This window comes from Aquila chrysaetos, chromosome 7 (genome assembly GCF_900496995.4).
Source record: "Aquila chrysaetos chrysaetos chromosome 7, bAquChr1.4, whole genome shotgun sequence".
In the NCBI taxonomy this organism is placed as follows: domain Eukaryota; kingdom Metazoa; phylum Chordata; class Aves; order Accipitriformes; family Accipitridae; genus Aquila; species Aquila chrysaetos.
Window position 1 is genome coordinate 30,304,576 of NC_044010.1, and position 27,748 is coordinate 30,332,323.

At 43.1% G+C, this 27,748-nt stretch overlaps 1 protein-coding gene across 2 annotated transcripts in view; it reads left to right on the forward strand.

Annotated features, from left to right (window-relative positions):
- Positions 1-27,748, forward strand: part of HUNK (hormonally up-regulated Neu-associated kinase) — a 59,360-nt gene that overhangs the window by 27,687 nt on the left and 3,925 nt on the right. Inside the window, exons 3-9 of one of the 2 annotated variants that reach the window (XM_030020747.2) lie at positions 1,399-1,454; positions 6,981-7,116; positions 8,954-9,081; positions 14,630-14,765; positions 19,287-19,455; positions 20,565-20,648; positions 25,970-26,150. In XM_030020747.2, coding sequence (XP_029876607.1) covers positions 1,399-1,454; positions 6,981-7,116; positions 8,954-9,081; positions 14,630-14,765; positions 19,287-19,455; positions 20,565-20,648; positions 25,970-26,150 — 890 coding nt within the window. The remainder of the gene's footprint in view (positions 1-1,398; positions 1,455-6,980; positions 7,117-8,953; positions 9,082-14,629; positions 14,766-19,286; positions 19,456-20,564; positions 20,649-25,969; positions 26,151-27,748) is intronic. The other variant, XM_030020748.2, reaches the window with a different exon arrangement.

The following is a 27,748-nucleotide window of genomic DNA, read 5'->3' on the forward strand; positions in this document are numbered from 1 at the left end:
TGATACACAGCATGGGCATAAAATGAAATGGAGAGGAACGTTTTAAAAAAGGCTTGGAGTTGGTCACAGCTATTTTTCTTTCTTTCCCAGATCCTTTCTTGTGGAAGTACTTTGTCTGGTTTGGTTGGTTTACTTGTCTTATTTTATTAAGCCTTATATCTTCATCTGTAATAGAGGCATCCTTCATTACTCCCTTTGCCTTACAAAGGCAAAATACCGTGGATGTCACTGACTTCCTGTAATTATAGCTGATGGCTTTATTATCCAGATTTTTCCAAAGAGTGCTGGGAGAAGCATCACTGCCTGTCTGAGCTATTGATATCCCAGCATGCTGATTGTTAGAAATATTTTATGTCTGGATAGGGGAAAAATTCTTGTGATAAAGACACAACAACTGCTAGAAGTCATGGACAAGTTGTGTAGCAACCTAAATGATTTTTTCATATTATACTTAATGCTTAGTCTGTACGTTTTGGGCTTTTGGGGTGGTTTTGTATGTGTGTGTGATCTCTGGGATATTTTTCTTACGTAGAACATGGCTTAGGAAAGCACAACCATGTTCTTGAGTGATGGAAGGGCACATGTAAAGTGAACAATGTGCTGACATACATATCAGAAGAAGGGTTGGTTGTCTTGTAGAAGGGGACCGCTTTCATTGTATCCTCTCTCTCCCAAAACTGGTCCAGGCCCTGATCTGTGCAGTGGGTCTGTGGGGTCAGGCAGGGTGCCATGGTGGAGAAAGCACTAACATGGCACTCAGAAAACCTGTGTGGCTTCTTCTCTTGGCTTTGTTACTGGCATTCTGGATGGCATTGGGCAAGTCATTTCAATCCCTCAGCCTCAGTTTTCACCTCTACAATATGGGAGTACCAATGCTGACCACCTCTATAAGGAGTTTGGATGCTTCATCCCCAGGGAAGGTTGCTTCTGGTCTCCCTTGCAGACAATAGCAGCAGACAGACGTTTGACTCCTCAGATCTCTGCAGAAGATGGTTTATCCTTCAGCAGTGGCCAGTGAAGAGCCTTTGGTTGTGAAGAGTAATGAGAAAGTGACCTCTAATTCCAAAACCATATATCTGAAATGTTTCCAGTGTATAAGATTTCTGCAAACTTTTAAGTATGCGAGAAATCTGAAGAACCTGGTTAATTACAGGATGTACTGACAAATGTTTATAAAGTCATTTTGTGCCTGAAGAATAGGTGTGAAACTGTGTGTGAAGCACTGGTAATTTTGTAGAGGAGACAATGCACGGGGCTTTCTGCTTTGAATGTGGAACTGTGTGCGCTGCTTTCATTATATGTGTTGTTATATATGAATCTTGTAAATACACTGATGAGAGTGATGGGAAGCTGCTTCATTATTTTGGAGGCTCACTCAAAATATTTTATTTCTTTCAGAGACTTGAAGATAGAAAATCTTTTGCTAGATGAAGACAACAATATCAAGCTTATCGGTATGAAACCAGTTTGGCAATTCCAGTAATTAAAATTGGTAGTTTTATAAAGAGAGTTTTTGAGACTTCATAATCCTCCATGTGACAACTGCTAATGTTGCTGCAGAGAGGAGCTGAGAGAGTATAGATAGCAATCAAGCTGTTCCTGAGAGCATCTTGTGAAAAAAATGTTCCAAATAATTCAGCTTTAACTGGGTATGGGAATAATCCTACATCTTTTAACCAACAGCTTTCATATTCAAATCGGGAACTTTGTAAAGAATTAAAGAATTGACACAACAGAAGTAATTTATTTTATTATCTTGATAATTTCATATTTACTAAGGGTTGGATTCTGCCCCCATATGCATATGCTTCCACTGAAGTCAGTGGGAGTTGCACACATTTTTAGCAGCTGGCAAAATTTGGTCCTATATTTATATTCGTTAAATTTGCTTCCAGCACCCAATGCAAAATTGGTTTAGAGGGCTCTTAAAAAATAAAAAAGATCAGTGATAGTCTTGATTGTATTTGGGTATCAGTTGTACGCAGCGCTTGATTCATTCAAGTTGTGCAGACATTTTAGATTAATCATCGGTGGGTATAGTCTCTCACTGCCTTTGCGTAACTCCCATTAATGTTAATGTGGGCATTGAAAAGAAAATATTCCCTTCACAAAATAAACCCCAAACATCTGTTTATATTTATCTCCATGCCTACACTTTTGCCAACAGCAGTGTCTGTGGTTGCAGACTTAAAAACTCCACTGACTTTCTTTCTTCAAAAGGTTTCATGATCTGAAAAGTGATGAAAACCACTTAACATTCAGGTCAAATGGACACTCACTGTAACATATAAAGCACATGTATCTCCAAACAAACAAGAGGACAATGCTTAATGAAATCTGAAATATTCAAAATTTACTTAGGGAATTCGGTCTTTGGAAATATTACCCTGACTTTTAGTCATCACTCTGTAGCGAATCAACCAGCTCTGGGAAAATAACAGCAAAAGAGAACTCTGCATTACCTCAGCTATGGGTCAAGAGGATACCGATATGTTACCATGAATCATTCATCAGTAATGATGGATACCACCCATTATCTTGATTTAGCGGATAAGTGAGACCAGATGGTGTGCAACAGTGCTATATGAACATCTGATAGATTTAAGGAATTTCTATAACTTCCCCGTTATTGGGTGTTTGATTACACAACAGTATGTGAACTTGACATCCAAACCCAGACCTAATCAGATGATATGCGTACAATTAAAACTCACATGCCAAAAAATTACTTCAGAACTGTTCCTGCAGTTTCATTTGCTTCGGTTGCATGGAAAGGTCTCCTCGCAGTGGGTGGTGTGGGAAGAACAGAGAAAAGAGACAGTTCGATCTTCCATAGCCTTGCTAGTGTTGAAATAAATTGTCCTCAGGTCTGCAGCCTGATGTTTTAAGCAAAGCGGATTGTGCACAGTATGTATTTTAAAACAAAGCAATTAAATCCCTCTGTCCAACTGGGTATGTTGTAGAAAAATAAAGGTTGCTTTATTAGTAATAATTTTGCTGTAAGTAAAAACAGATTTAATATCACAGTCAGCTCATGTCATATCTCGCTAGTGATGCTGGTGATCTCTGGTTTTTCACCCTGAAGAAGCAGTGCCTCCGTTCTTCATGCTCTGTCTGCTGCGCTTGCTGGGAAAGCTGGAGCAGGGGCTGCAGAAACCGGCCTCAGATCCCTGGGCAACCTCTCCTCACCAACACCTCTTTTCCAGGTGGTAGCAGAAGTAGTGCTTCAGCTGCTGTGCAGCTTTCCATTGCCACCACGGTTTCACAGGATAAGGAAAATTTTCCAGCACCCGTCTGTGGCTGGTGGCATAGACCAAATAATTTACTCCTCTTCCTCCCCCCTGCCTGTTCCTTCACTCAGCTCATTCAGTGCTTAGTACAATATTTTACGTAGCCTGTCTTTCTAGAAATGTGATGGATCAGTTGCATCATTACGTAGTCATGACCAAGAAGGCTCTTCAATGGCAAAGAGCATGTTTTGAGGAATTACGTGCTGCTTTCGACACTTAGGAGATGAAACTCTAAGCTACAAAACCAGCTCACGTTAACTGCTTTGGGGTGGGAGCTTGGTCTCTGTGTCTTGTGCAGCAGCAAACACACTAGTACCTAATAAAAAATGTTACTCTTGTAATAACTGTGAAATGAAGAAAACCCACCATAAAGGAAAAAGAAAAGGTGAAATTAAGACTAAAAACACACCAGGAAGTGGCATTGCAAGTCCCTGCTTGTTCATGCATTTCAGCGAGAACTGAATCCCTTGAGCTCCTTTCTTCACCCAGCTGCTTAATGACACCTTGCTTTTGTTACTCTTTTTAGGTATGTGCTAAGGTGGTTTATAATATGTTCTTAGATAGTATTATTAGAAAAATTCCCTTTGCTGTGTTAAGTGGACTTTTTCATAGCTGTCTGTTAAATCTTAAGAACATCAGGATTGGAAACGCTGGAAATAATTCACTTCTCTTCACCTACCAGCCCATGGTGGTAGGTGTCTGATAAAGATGCTTTGAAAAGCCACTCACAGGCCATGCGAAGTCCTTGGCGTCCTGCTCAAGGACCTGTGGCACCCAAAGGACCCTGCCAATATGTAGCTCTGCTGAGCTCTGTGGAGCTCTGCTGGTCAAACTTGTCCACGAGCTTTGTGCTAAGGCTTCTGTTATTTCCAACTGTCACAGCTTTGGAGATAGCCATATATCCATAGCTTAATGTTGATTTCCTGGAGGCGTTAAAGAGTAGTAGTGTAATGCGATACTTCGATAGTACGAACAGTGGGGGTGGTGGAGTTTCCATGTCATAATATTTACTTTGGAAAACCAAGTGTGGCCTTTGATCTGAATTCTGTAATTAGCTCAGCTTATTGAAAGGAAGCCCAAGACAGCGGCAGGAATGGCAGTGAAATTATCAGTGCTGGTGGTAATGCCGTTCTTATCAAGATCAGCAGTGCATCCTTAATAAAAATGACACTGCGATCACAATGTGCTGCCACAACGTTAATAACAATATTCCCATTTCTTTTGCGATAAAATCCCTGTCCCCAATATGCATGTGTTTGCGCACATTCTGCATTTCAACAGGCACTAGAAAAAAAAAGACTATACCTGCCTAGATTAAATGAATGAGCTGAAAAACATGAATAAGATGTTTATAGTTTAAGCAAATAAGATAATTAAAACCTCCACTAGAATATACCTCCATTGATAATGATAAAAGGATACTGATTTACACTATCACAGAATGTAACCCTAATATATTTTGTTTGTAAAGCTTTATATTACAGTCAAGTAATTTTGAGGTGGTATGACACAGTAGGGTAAAGACCATGAATAATACTGTGTGGAGATATTATTTCTGGGAGTTTTAAAAAGTATTTTGCTGTTGACATAACTCATCTCGGGGCATAGCTAATAAATACATTAATTAAGTAAATGGATCCTCAGAATTATTTGTATAAGCCCCAGGGATAATACATATCTAGCAGAGATGATTAAGCAGTGTCCAGAGACAATTGTTTTCCATCAGAGGCAAGGAAATTGTCTTGATCCTCATTCAGTTTTGACAATGTTCTCCAGCAAACCCCCTTTGAGCTTCTTTGGGTGTTGAATACGGTGCTTCTTGTCTCTCTTGTGCTTGTCTCGCTCTCAGAGATGCAGCCAGTTGAGTGGAAAGCCTCGTGCAGTCATTTGTGCAGTCTGGCTCACATAGTCATCTTTATAATTGTATTTTTTTGTAAGCATTATTATTTTTTTCCTGGTTTTGTAAGGGAGCCAGGCTTATGTGACTGCCCTGTCAGGACGCTTCTAATACCTTGAGAAACTCCTGTCTGATTTCACCAAAATTTAAGGTGGGGTAAAAGCTAAAGGACAGGCCATTACTTCAAGTGTTATCCAAATAAGTAGGCAGATAAGGGAGAGAGACCCAAATTAATGGCTGAGGAGAGGGAATATTGCATGGGCTCAATAGTTGCCTGCTATATTTGGCCTGCAAGGTGTGATGCTTTTAGCTCGTCCAGGCAGGTGGGTAGCACACCCAGAAATACACTGTTTTACAAGACACATGGATGCAAGACACAAGTCTATAGGAAGAGGATTCAGCAGTCTGCTTCTCCTGACTGCCTCATTTATGTATAAGACAGTTTTCCTTTTAAACGTGCATGCATTCTGGGCATTTTTAAGAAGACTAGATAAAAAAAAGGAACAAAACAGATGTCAGTGTTCTTAACAGCAGTATTTTTGTTGTTGCAGCTGTCATCAATAACAAATTATTAATGAATGCAAACATCTTTGATTGTGACCTCTCTAGATCTGCTACTCCTGGATATGTTGCCCTGCAGCACAGGCTGTTCTCCCAGCCTGTCAGCTTTGCCCATGTCATCATCCTCCTTGCAAGCTTGTCTTGCTCCTTCCCTTTATCACATCAAGTTGTTTGACTTCACTTTCAAGACCCTTTGCAACCTCTCCTCACCTTCCCATCTTGTCTGTCAGGCTGTAGTTTCATAATTGCTTTCTCCCAAGCCACGCATGGGCTACCACTAGACAGGGTGGGCTTGTACATTGCCCTCAGCCGCTTCTGCTGCTGATGTGACTCTGTCTGCATTTCTTTCCTTGCTTAGTGGTTTAATTTTTAAGACCCTTTCTTAAACCCAGCTCAGCCTGCAGCCATACCAGCACTGGAGCAGACGAGGGAGAGATTGCGGGAACACCCTTCTCGGCGCCAGCCTGGGCTTGGCTTGCCTGAGAGCACTTGGGAAACTGCAGACTCCTTTGGTGCGGAGAGGCTGCCTCTTGTCTCCGATCAGTTCGTGGTGCCAGCCTTTGCCAGTCCCTTATTATTGCCAGCAAAAGAGTGTCAGATACACCCAGGGGCCAGAAATACAATAATTCAAGGCAGAAGCTGAGGAGGGGAGAGCCAAATCAACACATTCCCCTTCTTGCTCCAAGATCTCCCTGGGTTATTTCAGAGCTGAAATGCTGACTCTGCAACCCTGTGCATTTGTGCATCGCCACAGTAGTCCCAGAAAGCAAAGCCCCCCGCCCCCTCCCGCCTTGAATCTGATGGCTCATTTACACGATTTAGAGGAAAATGTTGAAGAAGTCCCACTTAAACTTGGCCTCTATATAACATACTGGAGCAGTATGGAATCCGTGACAGCCCGAGGTGGCTTTCTGCCCCACGCACATCACGTAGTGCCTGGGACATGCTCAACTCCAGTTGTTGCCATCCAGTTCCCAGTGAAATGTAGTTGCTTTGTGTATGAAATTGATAATTGTGCATGTTCTAAGACTTTTTTATTGTTTGTGGAAGTCTCTGGTTATTTAGCACCTCAGAGAAACAAATTATATAAAATTTTTGCATGTAAATGATTTTTTTTCTTAGGCAGTTCATTGCGTAGATTTTGGAAAAAAATGTGCTTTTTTTTCCTTGTGTTCTAGCATGGTTTTACTGTATCTGTCTCTTTCATAACTCTGTCTCTGTGCCTTTCACAGACTTTGGATTGAGCAACTGTGCAGGCATCTTGGGTTATTCTGATCCATTCAGCACCCAGTGTGGGAGCCCAGCATATGCAGCCCCTGAACTTCTGGCAAGGAAAAAATATGGGCCCAAAATAGACGTTTGGTCCATGTGAGTTACTTCTCTAGTTTATAATAGTTATTACTGTCATCGTTACCCATTGCTCAAATGAGAAACGTTATTCATGTATTTGGCTACTCTGAGCAAGAAAATCTGTTTAATTAGTATGGCTCTGTGAACTAAATTGTGCAGATACCTTGTTTCAAAATAGATCTTTACATACCTGTATATAGGTCACTAGAACATATACCATGGAGAGATCGCAGTAAAGCTGTTGATCAGTGATGTTCAGACTTAGTAGAAGACATGGCTCTGGCACAAGAGGACCAACAGCTTTTTTATTTTTTCCCAAAGGATCCTCAAGCACTCACATGGGCTCCGTGCACTATCCACAGTCAAGTCCAACAAGAAATGTGAAATCAAGTCAGGTCATCACTTTGAAAGCACGGTCATTAAAGGGGGAATAAAAATGGCCAGAAAACTTGTGAGCCTTTGTGAGCTTACTACTGTTCAGGCAAAAGAACAGACAGAAGTCCCCAGTGCCAGAGGTAGAGGAAGCCAGGAAGACGTTTTGGAGTCAATGAATTTGTCTGCAGTACTGTTTTAGACCGTGCAACTCGCACTACCCTCCTGTTGGCCATGGGCATGGTGTCGGTTATCCTTATCAGTCCTGGAGAGGAATTAGCTGAAGTCAGTTGAGTTTTAGTTTTGCTTTAGTATCAACAGATTTTCCCTTACCAAGTGGGGATAATAACATCTGAATAAATTTCAATGAAATAACAGAATTATGACAATTCCCAAGTTGAAGTATTTGGAGTGCTTGGAAAATGTGAAGTACAGTGTAAGTACTACTAGTGCTAAGAAAGACTGGCCATAGTTTATATATGAGACTAGGACCTGGGTCAGATTCATCTCTTGGTTTGATACGGTGGGTACCCTGCTGCTCCTCAAGGCTGTTTAGAACTTCCCCTGCTGAAGCCTAATTTGCAGTCTGTCCTCCGAGGAGACCCACATCTAAATCATTGTATGGCTACTGAATTTTTCCGTCCAGCAGTGGGCCATCTGTCCACATCAAGGTTGAGAGTACCAGCCCTGAGGAACACAGGCAATCAGAGCACAGTCGTTCTTGTAAACAATTTAAACTTCTCCAGTAATAATGTCCTGCTCTTTTTTTTTTAATAAAGAAAAGAAAATATGATTAACTCCTACCCTTCCTCATAGCTGAACAAATGGTGCTATCACAGTTCGTGATAGCACACCGGTTTAGTTTCTTTCTGTTCACATACATGTATTCAGCAGACTGGGGAAACAAATTTCCAAAAGGGAGGAATTCCACTCAAATTGAATTTAAAGCCTTTTTAAGAGGAAAAAGAACAAGAATGCCCAACCCACTCTTCATCACTGACTTTGCTGGGCATAAACAAGCAGCAAGTTTTCTTACTTGTAATTGTTCACACCTGACTTTTGGGCTGTGCCAGAGGCCACAGAGGTCACCTTTGGATGCTGAACCATGACCTGCGATGTCCCTGTTGGTGCAGGCAGTCATTTCACACCCAGGGCAGCACCAGGACAAGGCCTCCAAAAGCAGCATGTTTATGCAGCCTGAGGACAAACTTAATTGTGGCGTGGTATTTAGCCGAGGAGTTGCCTAAGAGCTGGGCTCGGTTCTGTAGCTCCCAGGTTGTGTCCTACACATTGTGTGACCCTCCATGAGCAAACCTCTGGGAATTCTTGCCCAAATCATTGTATGCAACAGAAGAGAGAGCTTTTGACGTTTTTTTTAATAGCTGTCAGACATTAAAGATGAAGTACAGTCACTAAAACCTAAGCCTAAATTTTTCCTTGTTCCTGATCATTTTGGTTTCTTTTTCTCTATGTTTTCTTTTAGTGGGGTGAACATGTACGCAATGTTGACTGGAACATTACCTTTTACTGTGGAGCCGTTCAGCTTGAGAGCTTTATACCAGAAAATGGTGGACAAAGAAATGAACCCTTTTCCCACCCAGCTCTCTACAGGTAACCAAGGGGGCGTGCTGGGACGTGTTCAGATCTAGTTGGTCAGAACCATTGTGTGGAATTCTGGATTGTGAGTTATGCTACCGACATGGCACGCTAATTGTGAAAAATACTCTTTTTTTCATTTTAGCATCCAAAAGATCTGCAGCAGTTGCTGTAGTATAACTCCTTTTGCTTTGACTTATGTATGTAAGCTGGAGAAGTGTCAAGCTGTGCTGAATATGAGAGAAGAACAAACCTGTGAAATTCTGTGAAATTACTTTTGTAGAGTAGTTGGTCAGTTTTGCACGTTCAGATGATTGTAGCATAGGGTGCATGAACACATTATTTTGGAATAACAGATTCGTGGGCATTATGATTAGGGTCGACTGATAAGCTACCTTGAATGACCTCCTCACATTTATTATGGAATAATGACATGCACACAGAAGGTTATATTGGGACAGTGACCTTTGATAACCTTTGTGTGTTCAGAAAATGCAAAATTGTTGATGTATTAGTATTAGAAATATTAATTCCTGCTTCAAAGCCATGTCACTAGGCAACAGAATCATTTTTCAGCTTATAGCAAGACCGTTGTCAGCATTTGGAACAAACTCTGTTTTGTAGTTGGGTTTTATTTTTGTATGCTTAACTTGTTCATGGAGAGCTTCTGTTCTCCTTATCTGGCAGCCTGTTTACAAGGGACATTCAATAAAATTAAAAGATTGCAAATAGAAAAAGGGTAACAGCACATACATTTTCACTTGGTACACTAAGGATGGCAACCATTGTTACGGGGTATAAGAAAAAGCCCTTGGAAGTTGTGTCACAAGATGAATTCTCCAAGTACAGATTTACCTGCATACAGTAGAAGTAGGTAGTTAAGGGTTTTCTCACACAGGTTATCCATGGATTAAGCAGAGTATGTTGTTCCTTGTTCACTCAGCATCTGTATGAAGTACACTTTCCCTGCCAGCAGTTCATGCTGCTGGCATGTTGTAAAGTGGTAGGTTTACAAGTGAGCTGGAATGCTGCAAGTCTTGCTGTTATTTGACGCAATTACACTGTTTGGTATTTCCATTCTGGAGACTTCCTGTTAGGATTCAGTTGCACAAAATGGCTATTTTAATGTTCTAGCACATGCTCTAAAGCCCCACTGAGTAAATTAAAAGAAAGATTATACTGACTGCTTCATGCTGTACTGATCTAGATGCCAAATCCTGCATTAATTGCAAAGTTACTGTTGAATTCAGGGACTTGCACGTCATAGTAAATATTTTCCAAGTTTGGCAAAAAATGTACCAAACTTACCTCTCAGAGTGAGGCTTTTACCAATAAAGAGCAGTTATATGATGGCTGCGTAGTGTCTTTGAACCAATGGACTGTTTCCCTAATCGTTGTTTTCTTTCAATTGTCTTTAAGTGGGAGATTTCACTGACTTCCCTGGGACAACTCATGTATTAAATGCTGAATCACGCACAAAAGGCCTGTAGAAGACCAGACCTTGGTATCAAAAAAGATAACAGTACTTTTGACAGATTTCATTTTACTGTTTCATTCATCCTACCATTTTATAGTGGAGATCAAATTTTCTGACAAATGCGTCTCTGTAGCATTTGTAGCTCACTGACAGTATGGTCTCCAGTGAAAATGGTATTTTGTTTGTCTTGTGAGAACTATAGCAGCTTGAACTTTCAGAGGTGATGGCAAATTATTGGAATAGATTTAAACGTGTTAACCTTTACTCACTGTGAACAAAGGTACGCATTGGTTCTTGATCTAAGTCAGCAGCCTCGTGCGTTCACTGACATGGCAAACTGTGATTTAAGATGACATTTGTTCTTGCCACGGTTAGGCTTTGGGTCAGTAGGTAGAAACTCCTCTGCTCTGCGAATTGTTGTATTTGTTAACTTCTTAGGTTTATGGATCTTTTTCTTTAATCAGGCTTTCTTTTTCTGTATATTCACAGAGATTTTTTGCAGGAGTCTGTTTTGCTTGTTCAGTACGTTGTCTTTCAATATTGAATTTCACAGTTACTGAACAGACAGTCCCATCGTAAAAGTAGCCAGTCTTATCACTAAGCAAGAGTATATTTTATTTGTGCTAGTTAAAATGTTGGGTGACCATCAGCACCCAAAGCAACTGTGTAGCAACAGGGAAAATTTGGAGTTAGTGTTTGATTTTCCCATTTAGGAAACTGTTTTTTATTAAGCTTCTTAAACAACACAGCTATCTGATTATTGATTTTAGGTGAGCAGAGTTCAGTTGCTCAGGAAGTTGGTATTCACCTTGCACACATTCCTTTTTTCCTCAGTTTACTGCTTCTGTATGCTCATGGTCTTCCTTCTGGAACAGAGAAATGAAGTAGAGATGAGAAGAAGAGCCTTTGTCTATCCATGCCTGTACTTTGGAGGAAGGATTTTATTAGGTGGAGCTCACTCATGGCTTGTGAAATGACCTCATTGCATTTTCTCTGACCAGTTTTGTAAGCAATACCTGTATACCTAATTATAACCAGGCATACCCTGACAGCGTGAACAAGACACTAAGTTGGTTTCATTCATGACAAGGAACATGAGGACAGCAGAGGTCTTGAAATCCCCACCTGAAGCGCACTCTGTTTCTGGTCATCACTGACCTTGGTACTTTCAAGCAAGTTAAGAGAGAAATGTAGTTTCTCATTATGCTGGTCTCTCATTTGTCAGAAGAGCAAAGTTTGCCCCAAAATTACACCATGGGACAAAATTCCACCAAGTGCAGGTCACTGGCTAATCAGATTAGTGCTGTCCTCAAGCTCGTCGTAAACGAGGCTTCACATAACGAGGCCCTAGCAGGGTGTTTCACAGTGCCCTGTGTTCGCCAGCCTACTTGGTGCAGCAGGAAAAATGGCTTCATACACAGTGGGTCCAAAACTTGATTGGGCAGCTTTGTGTTTGCTCCCTGGGGGACTAATTTTGCTGTCCCACAGCCATGCAGCTAACTGGAAGAGGCTTCTCCCTCCTTGTACCAACCACCTGAGAGCTGAAGTCAGCCAAAGTGCTGTTACTCATCTCCTCCATGTTGCCCAGGTCTGGCCGGCCAGGGAGCCTCCCAGGGGCGATGTTCTCTCCAGAATTAGTTTCTCCTGATCTGGATCTGTTTATCTCTGTGGTGCTTCACAAGCTTCATTTAATTAGTCTGACTTTTGCCAAGGGGGAAAAAAAATAAGATTTTTAAGGAGACATTAGCTGATTTGCGGACTTAGGGTGGTGGTGATGGAGGGGGAGGGTGTTGGTTTGGGGAGGGGTTATTTATTTTGCTTTGAACCCATGGGATGCATGTGGTTTCTAACACAGAGATGGTGGAAGTACTGGAGAGAGAGGAGGTGAAATGGAAGAACAAGGGGTTTGTTGTTTGCCATAATGAGGGGGTTCCGTGCCCGAGAGGCGTGATGGGAGGGCACTGGGGGCAAGCGGAGAGCAGCCGTAGCATCAGCTTCCAGCAGGCTTATGAACTTGGATGTAGGCTTTTCCTGCTGCTTCTGCAATATTGCTGTTGTAGGAAAATAACAAAAATGTTGGGAAAGATTTAAGTAAAGTATCTCACATAAATCAGCGATTTGTGAGGAAAGGGCTTAGAAAAAACGCAGCCGATGCCTAGCTGAACCGGTAAATACATAATGGTAACTCTCTCTCTTCCACATACAAGCTTCTTGATAGTAGGCCAGCGTTGAAACGGGTAGCCTCTCAGGGCCCTCTCCAGCTGATACTTGATTTCTGCAGGATGTTGAATGCCAAAGTTACCCAGGCTGTTAGGAGTTGGCACCTATTGGGTCTAACCCTGATTTATTTGAGGAGAAACCCTCCCTCCCCCGTCCACTGTCTTGCCCTGATGCATCAGCCCAGCCATCCTGTCCCATACTGCAGGTGAGGGGTGATTTGGGTGGGCTTGGGGAGATGAAAATGCTCGGGAAGCCAGCCAGGCAAACACAGAGGAGGGCAGCAGTCTCATAGAGGAGAACCTGTGAAGGGCAGAGGTGCTGTGCCTAGGTTAACGTTTATGCCCTTTTTAGATGAGGACATTGTGGCCTCACGAGCAGGCATATTATTCTCCTTAAACTGCGTGTGGGAACAGGGATTCATGAGGGTTTCGCTGTATTGCTGGTGGAGAAGACATGTCGTGGCTGCTCTGCTTTAGAGTAGGGGATGGCATGGTGCCGAGTGAGCATGCTGTGACGGTGAGATCAAATGCCTGTAAACCTGAATGGGAAGACTGGCTCATAATTTTGCAGTTTTCTAGCACTGAGGCATTAGCACATCCCATTCGATCTACTTTGTAACACGAGACTTCAAGGGCTTTGGTTTGCCTGTGCTGAGCTGAAGTAGCTGTGTTGGCAAGGCTGTACTGCAGCTTACCCAGAAGGCACATCCCAGAGGACAGCGTCCTGTGCCACAGTGGTCCTGTGCTGCCACTGCCCAGGGCACCTGCACTAGTAAGGAGATGAGTAGACATGACACGCTCAGGAAAGCATAGGAGGGGAACTGCAGATCTGCTGTGGAAGAAGGTGGAAAAAAGCCCCCAAGGTCGTGTCCATCTGACCAGGAGAAAACTGCCACAGCCATCACTTCTGCCTCTTGCTTGCTGTTGACTTCATTCAGGACTCATCTAACATCGTCCCACTTGACTGTGTCTCCTCTACAAAATCATTCTGATCTTGGTTTTCCCAGAATTAGGTTTCTTTATCTTTCATGCAAGGAATTGTAGAGGACATAGTTAACTCTTTACTATCTTGTAGCCGATAAACTGAATCTAGCCTTGATAATTTGAGGAATAAAGACCAGACCTAGTTAAAAGAGAGTTTATTTTCAGCTCAGATAGACACTTCTTGTGAGTCTTTAAGCAAATCACTTGATTTCATTGCTCCTAAACATAAAAGAAGCACATGACTTAAAAATATCAGAAAAGTACTTTTGAGAGTTTTTGCAAGAAAATCCCGAAGGATGATTGAATGTCACTGAAAAGTGAAGGTTCAGTATCTGAAAACAGAATGAAGCCTGTTAATTTACTGTACTCTTTTAATTTGGCTAAAACCTCCTGCAACTGATTGTAGGTTGGATAGAAGCCAGGAGAGAATTTGTCCTTATAATGTCAAAGGGAGCCCAGTTTGTCTTCCCTCCCAGCTCTGCATCCCTCCCCTCCTCTCCGCTCAGCCCCAGTCCATCTCTTTCTACTTTAACACAGATTGAGAGATTTGCCTCTGACCTTACTCAGGCCTCCTGTCCTCATACAAAAATTAAATTTTGGCTAACCTGCTCAGAAACTTTAAACAGGCTCTGAAACAAAAGGCACTTTTTCTCCTCTCCTTTATGACTCTATAAATCATTGTGATTATAAATCATGTTTATTTTACTTACTAATGCCTTATCAGTTTTTCCTTTTTCTCAAGGACATTAGAGCATACCATAAGGAAAACATTCCTTTTTAGTATACTCTTGGTCAGGCTACACACCTGTAGTAACTCAACTACTGTGTTAAATCATAAAGCAGATGACATAGCTATTGGGTTTTTTGCTTGATTTCTTCACAGCGGCCATAAACTTTCTACGATCTCTACTAGAGCCAGATCCTGCAAAGAGACCAAACATCCAGCAGGCACTTGCAAATCGATGGCTTAATGAGAATTACCCTGGAAGAGCACCACCTAATGTCACATATCCAAACAGGTACTGTGCAAAAGAGGGGAGAAAGCCTGCCAGGGTCTGTATACATTATATATGTTAAAATGTGAACGGCTCTGGTGTTTCAGTTCCATTTGTGTAACAGCATCCCAGTGCATTTTCTGGGATTGCTTTTGTGACTCCATCCTAGATGGTCAAAAAACAATACCTTAAATTAGAAGCTGGCATACATTGCATTATTTGCAGGGTCGTCTGGGGTGCAGATCATATGATTAATTGGCTCCAGACCTTGGAATGGGTATGTGTGACAGGTAGTTCTGATCTTCTATGTCAGTAAAAGCTAAGCTACTTTTGCAGTAGAGGCTATGCCGATTTGTGATACATACATGAGGTTCTGTGGATTAAGTAAATACGCAAACTGTGGTGAGAAAGGTTAGAGTTAAATGATCTGGCTTTGTTGGATGTTGATCTTGAATACCTGCACGGTGCTAAATGCATGACTAAATGCAAACAGAGAACAAATCTCATGGCCAGTCAAACATCCATCTAGGGAAAAACAGATACTTGTGGTCCACTTTGGTTAGATATAATCTTGCTTGACTTTAAACATCTGCAGTGTAGAGCTGACACATGAGCCAGCCAGCCTGGGCTCCCCTTACAGTCAATGGAGAGAAATAAGGGCACTTTTTACAGAATGATTAATCTGACTTCTTTTTGATTCTGCAGTAGGATGACTTTGTGCTCAGGAGATCCGAGTTCCTCTGCAGCGACTGTAAATGGAGCCTCAGGCAACTCACTTAGAAATATATATCTATATTTGATCAGATAAAACCTCCTTCCTGTATCAAAGCCCTCCAGCTGTGTCTCATACACTATCTAGTACCTGCAGAGGATTCACTGTAGGAGTTACTAGCTTGCAGGCCAAGATCCGAAGTAACACTGAGGCAGAGACAGCAACTTAAAGCCTAATTTTGGTGCTTAAAATTTGATAGTGCCCCAAAATTTCTGTCCTAACTTGCTAACAGGAGAGTCCCAAAGTGGAGATCCTAACTTCCCCCCTACAGTTTACTCAGTTGCCAGATACCAGATGTAGCATATGCCTAGGGACGTGATAACTTACTTTTGTCTGAACGTCTGAACCACTGTCCTCCACCCAAAAATGATTTGGTGTTCACCAACCAGGCCATCTTTTTGTGTCGGTGCCCTGAAGGACTCGGTCCCATAGGCATGCTCAAGCCATACATAGAGCCAGCCTTCAGCATTCAGCCCAGGTCACAGCCTTGCTGGTAAGAGTGCCTCCCACCTGTTTTCCCCTCTGCTCCACCGCTAGCCAGGTGAACGGGGTATGTTTCAGAGCTGTGGACCCAACCCCCGTGGGGCTGAGAGGCACCTGCAGCACCCCTCTCTTACTGCTGAAGCAGGTGATGAGCGCTGCCACTGCTTGATCATGCTGAGACCTGGGCACAGGAAATCAGTTTGAGCCCTGAACCTCAGGAAAGCCTTTAGGAATTTTTGGAGACCTTTCCCTCTGACGTTGCTGTTGGCTGGCCTACGGGTCACAGCCTGCACAGTCTGGGCTCCTACCTGAGTCACCTCCCTTTCTCTTTGCATTGACAGGGAACAGAGGTGCCCTAATTTAGCAGCAAGCATTTCCCTTCCAGAGGTAGTGTCTTAACTTTCAAGTACTGCATCGTGGAGAATCACTGTGAATATGCCGTTCTTTGACCTGAGGAGAATAACAGGTCTCCTGCTCTCAAAATATGGTTGGATGGATGTTGAGCAGCTTGGATGCCTGGAGGTATCACTAGAGCCATCCACTGAAACAGGGAGGGCAAATGTGAGGCCAGCTGCCTGCAATCCCCAGACCTACGTGGACAGAATATAAAGATGGCCCCTACGAACGATCAATTGTTTCACAAGTAATAAGAATGAGAGCAGGCAGACCCATTATCTCGACATTACTGCCCCAAATTTAAGGGCAGTTGAGTTAATTTGCATAGTATGCTGTCCAACAAAAGGAAATCTGAGTTCCTATGGTGCATTGGACCGTACTGAAGTATGGTACATATGAACATTGTATGGTAAAGAAAGGGAAAACAAGTGTAAACTGAATGAGTCGTTAAGCTAATGAAATCACTGTCATAATGAGTCTAATCAATCTACTAAATGTGGCATCTGTTAAGTGAATGTAAGTGTAACTGAGAGCTGTATGGGTAATTTAATTCTCTTGCTGTGTGTGTCTTATCTGCAGAAAAGAGGAAAAAAGACAGAAATAGGGCTTGAATGTGCTTTCACAATTCTTTTGCATTTATAGGTACATTTTCATGCCTCTATTTTTTAATTCCTTGCAGTTGTCAGGCTCTAGTCAGGTTGTGGTGGAAGCGTCCCTTCTAGAGTTTGCTCATTGGTGCGCTTAGGTAGGTGACTTACAGAAGGGGCTGGCCTCTATTAGATAGAATAGCTGTGCAATGCTCTCTATTTATGGAGTGCCCATTAATCATTCCCTCCTAAAGGGAAGGAAATCAAATGGAAGAACAGAAGAAAATGCAGTGCCAAACTATAGAGGGGGCATATGTTTGCTCATGCAAATATGTGAATATGGTGATGATAATAATCCTTTCCTATTATAAGCACTTTTAAAGGGGACATCAATGTGGAATGCAATGCTTTGCTATTGAAAAAAACAGTTCCTTTCTTTCTTTCTTTCTCCTTGCACTGCTTTTCTCATCATTTGGTCTGAAAACAAAAAAAAAGTGGATACTCCTTCTATCTGAACATAGACTTTATGTGAAGCTGTAAAGGATAAAAGCCATACAGATTCTTTCTTTCACTTCATTTTTTGGATAATATTTCTTTAGTTTAATTAGTTGATGTCCCAAGCTTGACTCACCTAGACTTTGTCATACTGGAGCCTTATAGGGAAAATACTCTATAAAGTCTGAAATATTTAAAGACATGGCCTGTCTCCTGTTGAGCTTGCCTCAGAAAGTACGACTAGAGTCAGCTTCGACAGAGTGTCTCCCAAGTTTTTGTTAGTGTGCAGATGTGGGTAAGATGTGTTGAAATAGTTCGGAAAAATGCACTACTGAATTTGCAAAGAATCACTTCCTCTCTTAATCAACACAAGCAAGAGGCTGTGTTATATGCTTGCAGTGCTTTTCCACCATTTGGGGGGTAACACCTGTCATTCCCAAGATGCGAACATGGTAGGAAAGGGGAGAGCATGGAGATTAGGTGGAAGAACAGCAGAAACTGCATTTTCAGGAGAATATTCTCCCAGGCTTTTTATAAGCTTGCTTTTATTAATGAAATTCCCTGAAGGCAAGCAAAAATTTCCCATTTTGCTTCAAGTAGCAATTGCTTGAATTTCTTTTGCTGTCCAGATGCTTTAACGTGCAATGGCCAAGATAAGTTTTGCTTTTGAACTTAAAAAACTTTAAAAAAAACCCAACCCCAAGCATTCCTTAGCTGCAGAACAAATGTTAGTAAGCACGCTGAATAAAGGAAAAGAATTATTTGAGATTTTCCAGACTGTTTTACATCTTGTCTAAGTCCTCTACATCAGACCCAGACTGCTGTTCGGGCATTCCTCGCATCACAGGTGCACAGGACAGGGGGACAGCAGGGCAGGAGTGGGAAAGGTGGAGAAAGGTGCTTTTGAAGGGGGAAGGCAGGTTGTAAAAAGCCCACAACCTACACTCCCCTAAGTTGCCTTAGCCAGATACTAGGCTTGATATTAGGAGCAAGGAATATTCTTTAGAAACCAATGAAACCCAGCATTTATTTGGAGATGGATGGGAATTGATGGGTACATCTGGGAAGCTGGCCAGCACATTTAGAGGTCTCAATAGGAGCAGAGTTCTTTGGAAAATCTGGTTTTAACTTAGACTGAGAAGATGCTTTGCCATTTCCACAAGGCTGCTGTACTCCCATTTCTCGCCTTGGCTGAGTCTGTGACAGACTTTAGAGAAGAGCACATACATAAACATGTATTGTAATTGTGCTTTTAACTGACAGGAGTATAGCAGCAGTTTTAACCATTTTGAGAGCTGCTGTAATAACCCTCCCTGTACATCCCCTTTCTTTGGCATGAAATTCCCTAGCTACTTAGTGCATGAATATTGTGCAACAGTTAAGGAGTGAAGCTGAATGCAGTGGTGTTTGATTACAAGGAAGGGGTCATTTCAGAAAGCCAAATGTAGCTACCTGAGTTGGATTTTACCCCTTTTCCTTCAAAACCAGCCAGATGATCTTGACGGTCTTCACTAGTCAGATGTAGGGTAACAAATGGCGGCATCCTGAGCATCACAGTGCCATTTCACATCAGGGTAGGACGTGGTGGGGAGACTGCTGTTCGTTCTGCTATCATGGCTTCCTGCAGTGCCTGTGGTTCCCAAACAGTCTGCCCTTTTCATGCCTGCTCACGGGAGGAGAGAGCTAATCGCTCCAATGTTACGGAGCCTTTCAGGCCTTTTCTTTACACTCTGACACATCCCCTGTGGCTGGCAAGACTCTGCTGCTGGCAGGATGGTACGAACAGCATGCTCTGCCTCTCTCTCTGTACAGGATTCACCTTGAGGACCTTAGCCAAAGCGTGCTGCTCCATATGACCGAGAAGCTCGGCTACAAGAACAGCGATGTCATCAACACTGTGCTCTCAAACAGGGCAAGTCACACACTTGCCATCTACTTTCTACTTAATAAGAAGCTGGAGCGCTACTTGGCAAGCCTCAGGGTAAGTACTGCTTGATGCCAATTCTTTGGACAAGTGGGTGAGGGGAATAAAAAAAGTGCTGAAAGTTTCCCAGCTTGCTGGCATTTGATCTCAAGGCTTTATGCGAGGGGGTTTTTTTTGATAATTTTGTAACAGTAACCGTGAAGGGAAGGTATCCCTTGCAGACTAATAACATTATTTCAGATAAGAATTCCCCAGGTTGCAGAGAGCATTGCTGATAGGCTTTATGTCTCACAAGTCCCTGTTTCCATAGGAGATTCCTTCTGGCTAGGCAGTTACCCTATAGAAAGCAAACTGTTGCCATGAAGAGCCTTACTTGTGTGTACTGTGTCTGTATGTTGAGATAATTCTGCCACTTGAAATATCAATAACACAATGTAATTTGATTCAGGAAATCAAGAGGAAGCTTAAGAGCTATTAAGATTTTATTTAGTTTTTAAGTGAAAACTTAGCTGAAAGTTTTACATGAGAAATAACATGAATATAAAGTCTCCTAATCTCCTGCTGCCCTTCCTGGCCCCTGAGTATGGCTTGGGGGTCAGAAACACTGCTGATGGGTTTGCACAGCAGCTTTCTCTAGGGCAGGAGTCTGCTGCCACATGTCATCCTTCCTTGTACATCCTGAGGAGCGGAGCTCTCAGGCCACGTTTTGCGTGGTACTTGCTGGAGTGCTAGGATGGGCACAGCGCACAAAGGCAAGCTGCACACTCTCTTCCCTTGGCCTCTCCACTCAGCTGCCTGTGGTCTGGCGAGGAGTCTTAACTAGTTGAAGGTCTGTAGGGTCCGACGTGACTGCATGGGCAGGAGGGTGGGTTGTATGGAGTTTTCTTCTTAATGTGTTTGCTTCTTAGAGAAATTATCCCCAACGGCCTTCCGATCTGACAACAGCTTCTTAGGTTTTTTCTTTTCTCGGTTCTTTCAGCAAGCTTGTTTTAATGATGATGCCATCAATGATATTTAAAATGTAATGGACCAAATTCACCATCTCTGTAAGTTGACGCACCTCCACTGAATGCCAAGAGTGGATACGGTCCATTAAGCAGTAGTTGAATGTTAGTTTTCTCTAATTATCTTACATACTTTACTTTTCTGTGCTTCTCTCTCCACAGAAGTCTGAAGGCCAGGACAATATTTGCCACAAGAACCAACTATACCAGATAGAAAAATACAAGGCAAATAAAGACTCCTATGAGGTAAAGCTCATTAAAGCTCATTAAGGTACTTTGAAAGCAGACTGAATTTGAGGATCCTTGGTGAATGTGATTAAGGTGATGGATTTCTGGACCTGTGGAGAAAAAAAAGGCCTGTGATCTTGCCTGTGCAGGACAAATAATTCCTTCAATTTCTTTTCAAAGGAACAAATAGCAACCCCCTAGGGTGGAAGGTGACTTTTATGAAGAAAATAAAAAGTTCTAAGTGCTCTGTTTAGCAAAATAATGCAAACTTCTTCAGGGGGCTCTGTAGTTTCATTCTGGGGTGCAAGTTGCTGGTGTTGTAAGAAGACCATAATTGTGTTGCCTTGAGTCTCAAGACCTTGGTGGTGTAGGGCAGAGAGCTGAGTGACAGCCAGGGTGACCGTCCCTGGTCACCTGGCTTTCCTGGTGTCCTGGGCCAACCCTGGCTTGACTACCAGAAACAATGAAACTGTATTAGCACAAAACTCTGCTCAGGTTAGCAGAAGTGATGCAGAACTAGCCCACTGCATCGTGAGGGACTTCCCTTGGCCAGAGAAAAGATTTAACCAGGTTGCCTTTTGCTCTGTCAGTCTCCAGTCTTTTTGCCTGCAAATAGAGAAGGTAGTCTATATTAAAAGAATACATATGAGATAATAGGAGTCTTCTCATAGCTGGAGTTTTTCTTCCCCAGCTGATTCTTTGCCAAGCACTAAAATTACAAGAGTAATATGAGCTGTGCAAGTCTTACCTACCAAGACAAAGAGCAGTATTCTTGAAGAGTCTACCTATTTCAAAAGCTACTCTTCAGCGCTGGATTGATGGTCTAATTCCAGGGCAGTTTTGTATCATGGCTGGTTTTGTTTATTTTAAAGACTGCTTGCAAGACAAGCTGAACTGCAAGCCAGATGGAAATATCAGGGCAAAGTACTTATAATTCTTTTCTTACATAAATCAAAAACCACCTTACTTAAAATGTATCAGCAGTGGGTAGATTCAATGAATATAATATTTCAAAATGCTCTTTGACAGCTTATTTCAAGCTGTTGCAGGGCAACCTTCCTCTGGAAACACAGGCAGGTACCTGGAGGTGAACACTGCAGATGTCGCATGGTGCATCCTGACGCTCTCTGGGCCAGCTTCTTCCAGCTGCTGGTGTCACTTCTCTGTGCAGTGACAGAGAGCCCTGGGCGTGCTCTGCCTGCCATCCAGGCAGTAGCTTACAGCTTCTGTGTACCTACCCTGTGCAGGGGAGCCTGCAGCAAGGCCTGCCCGTGTACCTGCACGTAGCCGAGAGAAATGCATGGTCTGGTTTGGTGGTGGTCCTGAAATCCCCGTGCCCCTAGAGGGGAATGGTGTTTGACTTCCGTAAGGGTAATTGAAAACTAACGGTAGCGCCACTGTATGACCCCACTTTGGTTTGTAGACACGCTTAGGGATAAAGGCTTCCTCCAAAGCCTCTCCTGCACTCGGAGTTGGTCCCAGTGGAGCTATTTAGAGGATGAGGGGGTGTCATTTCTTTCTTGAAATAGTTACCTCGATGCAATCACAGTGCAGACACTGCAACAATAATACAGTATATTCTTGTTCTGCACGGGCATCGCTGAGTATAAAGCATGGTTTATAGCGCTTTAGCTGTATTTACACAAGGGGATTGTGTTACCCTTACTGTACCAGGACAGTTACAGCAGCACACGTGGGTGAATACAGACCCTGGGATGCTACTCCCCTTTATAACTGGCAGACATCTCTCCTAAAATGCCTTCATATGGATGGGAACACATATGGATGGGAACATAGCCCTGGTAGCATCTAGCTTGTGCCACTGGGATCAGTGGGTGCCACTGGGATCAGTGGGTACCACTTGGACCCAGGGATACAGATTTCATAATCTTAGGCATGTTCATGAGCTGCACATAGAGTCTTCTTATCATCCCCCATTTCCAGAGGGGAACTAGGAGGCACTGGTCCCGAGGCAGACACTGCACAGAGAGCGTAGCCGTGTGTTGCCATGGGAATAGCAGGGAGAGGAGGGCTGGTCAGCTTCAGTTTCAGCAGCTGACTGAATTTCTTCCACCTCACTCCAGCAATGTGAAATAAGGACTTTGCCTCGATCGAGGGGCTGCCTGCTGGGGCAGGCAGCAGGACACACGGGCAGCGGTCATGCCCAGCCCCTCTTCTCCATTAGGTTTCCGAACCTGGGGTGGTGGGATCAGTGCGCCAGGGCTGAGGGTGCTGAGAGCTGTTGTCGGTGCTAAATAACCAGGCTGTTTTGCAGGCTGATTTCATTTTGGTGCTCAGGGCAGATGGGCAGCACAGGGAGGAAGGAGGCAGCAATCTGTCTCTCTCCAGCTCTCTTTTTCTTGGAGAGGCCTCAGGTGATGAGCGGCCATCCCTCCAGCAAATCCAGGGGACCAGTGCTGGGGATATCTGCCTCCCGCAGGGTAGCTGGTGGGCTCAGACTCAGGAAATTTGCAACTTCTAAGAACTTGTGTCATTGTCCTATCACCATTTCAGACGTGGCCAAGGCAAATACCCTTTATCTTCCTTTCAAATCCGTTGCTGGGACTACTGGGACTAAGGGTAGATTTTCGGGTCGAGGTCAGGACAGGAAATACCAGAGGATGATGTAATGCCAAACCTATTCAAGTACAACATACCGGTACAACTCCTGCATTGTGCGACAGCATGCCATTACATGGCTGTGCATGGTACAGTGAAGAGCGAACTTTTATAACTCCCCTGAAGGAAATCTTCCTTTCCTTTTAAAATATAATAGTATTGTGGCACCTTGGGAGTTTAGGATTTTGGTCGTTTCCCCTCTCACAACCATCACCTAAGAGAAGTAACGTTAGTAAGTTTTAAAAATACTTATAAGACTATTTGCAACGTTCACCCAGGGTAAACTAATCAATTGCTAACACCAGATATGTGAATTTTCTTTTTGTGAGTGCTTTTAATTGTATGGTATGACTGTATTACTGCTGCTTAGAAAACATAGCAGTGTGAAGGCAAAGTCAGGGGCACTTGGCGGGTGAGGAGCTGCGGCTTGGCTCTTGCACCATTAGGCTAAAAATATTGCAGCATTGAAACATCCTGCATTCTGACAGATGCTGCAGCAACTGACATGCAAATTCTTTCCTCACCTATCCAAAATAGCAGAAAGCCGCTAACAATCTTGATAGTCTCCTTTAGGCTTAATACAGTCACCACTTGATCTCATCCTCACAAGTACCTTTAAAAAAAGATATTCAGTAGAGCCCAGTCTTTACTGAACTTGGCAGCAGAGTTTTAGAGCCCTGAGAGGAAAAATAGTGTGGTGGGCTCAAAATTAACTGTATAGCTCCCACTGACTCTATTGTCGCAGGGTGTTATTCACACAGTGTTGTTTTTATTATTATTGCTATTGTTGTTATTACTGTTGTTGTTACTTCATTGTCATCAGTAGTGACTGTGGTTGCCCAGATAGTGCCTGGGACCGATCAGACATTGTGTTGTTCCAAGCACAGCGCAGGCAGGGAGGAATAAATGCTCGGTGACAGAGGTGCTTACAGCCTCTAAAGGCAAGGGGAAAGACGTCAGGTGGACGAAGAGGTATCATGCAAGCAAAGTGATGACGGCTCCATAATGCATTGGTTTGTTTCTGTGGAAGGATTAGCCAGCTTTAGCTAGCTAAAGGGAAAGAAACTGGAGGGGGTAAGGGACGGATGGAGGGAAGGCTGGTGACAAAAAACACATGCGTGAAGGGAGACAGATGTGAAGACAGCGAGGAACTCAGAGAAGGTCTCTGGTTCTCACTCTCCCAGGTCACCTAACCACTTCTGTAATAAAACTAAAAACCCCAATTCATGATTCACTGAAGCTCTTCCTTCTGACTCCATAACTTCTGAAAACTCAAAGGTTAATGAGCCCAGCAGTGCCCAGACACCCTCTATGTGGGGGGCTGAACTCTGTCTGAGCTGGGAATGATCATAACAAGTGCAATCCGGTTATTTTCCTCTTAGGTGTCTTAATACATTTCCAGACCTGTGTAGTGGCCCAACAGAACCCAAGTTGTCTTCTGCATCTTTCTTTCCCTCTCTTGCATGTATGCATGTTACTTTGCATTTGAAGGTTTCGATAGACTTCATGTCAATGAACTTTCAATAGAGAATCATCAAGAGAGCCAGCCCTTTGGCAGTGCATAATTATCAGACAAAATACAGGCCTCAGCACATAATTGGGTGAAGGAACTTCCCTGCATTTTTAAAAAAAGACTTGTAGTTACAGTGACTTTTCAATAAGCCTCAGTGAAACATGTTGCTTAAATGAGAATTACAGCCACACAAAGAACGTGACATAGAAGCTCCTCTAAAGAAACAACCCCAAAGCAACCAGACCAAAACGCCCACTTTTTTGAGATTGACATCTAAAACCAGACCACACAGATTTGTTCCAGAAAGGTGAGAGGTTCTTGAAGTCTTTGAGGAATGGCAAAATGTGGGCCACAAATCTGATGCCTGGTTTTTAGAAGTGAAATAAGACTTTTAGCTCCCCCTGTAATCAGTGGCAGGTAAAGAGTGTTACGCAGCTTGCAGAATCTAGTGATTCATGTTGAAAAAAGATAAAATTAATTTTCACTGTAAAACAGTGCTTTGAAAATTGGATTCCTCTTCAGATCCCATTCCCAACTTCTGTTTTCCCTCTGTCATCACTGAAGATCAAACCTATCTTTTAGGATGTATGCGCTTGCAATCCCACCTTCAGCTGCCTTCCCTGTCACGAAAAGGAGTTAGGGTTCACTGAAAGGTTGGGTCGGTAATTTTCTCCCCCTCCATGTCTTGTGCAGTTGCAGAGATGCTGTAAAAGCAAGGGCCGTATTCCTCCTGATCTGGTTTGGACAGAAGATAAATGACTCAAAGAGTTTAAATGTCTTTAAAGCTTTGCAGCTCACCTTTTCAAATGTCAAAAGAAGTGCAATAAAGAGAAATCAAAGACCTTTTTTCGGTGTTTAAATGGGGAGGCAAATTTCAGGTATGAAGGAGCAGGAACCTTCATCTACTTGCTCCAACGAGGTGTCCTAGGACAAATGGCCTCCGAAGAGAAAGCTTTCCTTTAATTTTCCAAAACCAACTTTCACACTGTATGAGTGTCAGAGCAGATGGGAGCCATGAAATCATGTCAAACAGATCAGAGGAAAATGAGACATGAAAGATTTAGTTATCTTGAGTAGCCAGGATAAGTTCCTTGTAAATGTATAGTTTTTAAGTTGGCTTCAGTAAGTGGTGTGCTTATAAGTCTGGGGGTGATTTAAATTTCCCTTAAGTAAACCAAATTGTTCTTGTTTGTTTTACAACTTAAAGGACAAAAAACTCAAAGAACAAGAAAAGAAAGGGGAGATTCTTCACCGTCAGCTCCCAAAGAAAACTGAGAAAAGTCCAGTTTCATATAGACAGCCTTCTTCCTGTCTTATCTCACAGATACAGAACACCAAGGCTCTGCTGAAGGACCGGAAAGTCACCAAGGCTGGAGGTCCGGAGAAAGGTCAGTGGGAGAAATACCAGTGGTGTGTCCCTGTGCGCATGTGCATGCGTGGGCACGCGCGGTATTAATGAGAGCATCTTGTGTGTTGTGTGTTTGTTAGTAAATAGTCGTGGGCTTGCATTCACTGTCTGCTCTGGAGGTGGTATGTGAAAGAGGACTGGATAACGTAGCCAAACATTGAAGGAAACGTCCTGAGGAAACCATGACGATGTTCAGCAGTCGTGAATCCTCACTTCTACTTCTCTTTTATTTGACAGAATTCCCACAGTGTTTTAAAAAAAGCTTTCTTTCCCTATTTATACATACTTACACAAAATCATCTGCACTTCACACTGGTGCTTTGAAAGCATCAACACCCACCCCAGATCACTGACAAACCAAAGCCAGTAGACAAGCTTCTTCCTACCGGTATTGCTAAGGGGGACTAAGGGGCAGCACGGGAAGAAATCCCTGACCCTGAGGAGAGTGCCGGTAACGGTGGCATCCCTGGGAGAAGCAGTGCGCGGCAGCTGATGGTGGAGGAAGGGGAAATAGGCAGCCAAGAGGAAATGCAGGTGGGACTGCCAACCCCAGCAAATTTCAGGCAGCAAAAGGAGAGGGGAAAGCATTAACAGAGAAGGGAAAAGACGAGACAGCCAGAGGAGAGCAGAGCATTAATCACGCAGGGTAGGAGGCAGCCTGGGAGGAATGGCTGAGAGCTGCTCGCAAAAGGAGGTGGAAGAAAGGAGCGGAGGGAGAGTGGGGTCAGCGGGGAAAATGGGGTGTTGGTAGTGCAGATGTGGATGGGAGACATTGAGGAGCAGGAAGGTGATGTAGCCAGCTGTTAAATGAAGGAACTAAGTGAGGGGCGGTCATTACAGAGCAGTGGGGTGAAATACGGTGATGTAGAATGTTTACTGTGGTGTCAGGGAGTTGTTTAGAGTGGTGGCTTATGGTGGTTTTTTGCTCTTTCTTGTGACTTGATAATTTATCATTTGATGTTTTATACCTAAAAAAATGTCAAAGTGGTATTTGTCTGGCAGCACAGGCACCTCTGCTGCAAGGTAGCAGTAGTCCGCGGAGCTGGTCAGAAATGGGATGTACTTTTTGTGAAAAATGTAAAAAACATTAAAAAAGGCTCATTTTGTTCAGAATTTGTCATTCCTTTTGGGAGGCAGGCACAGGAGGAAGTAAACGTAGTTCATTTTTTTTCCTCTCTAGGTTTCTCCCTGCTTTTTTGAACTGAAACCTGAAAATCGTTCAGATCTCAACTAAAACATTTCCCTGCTTATGGAAACCATGTTTTGACACTTCCTAAATGAAGTGGTCAAATAATTTTGACCAGTTTTGGGAAGAAACTAGTCAGATTAAACCTGGTCTGCTTTTCCCAAACAAGTCTCAATGTGAGTGATTTCATCCCATCCATCCATTCAGGTCTCAACCCCTGCCAAGACCATCACTTTCAAAAGAAATACATGTGAGATTTGTGGTTGTGACCTGAGGGCTGGCAGACCTAAATTATTTTATACCCCTTTTAGATGGTTTGAGACCGAGGGAACTCGTGGACAGTGATTAACTGCCAGTCCACTATTCTTTCAGTTAGGGAAAACCTAGCAAAG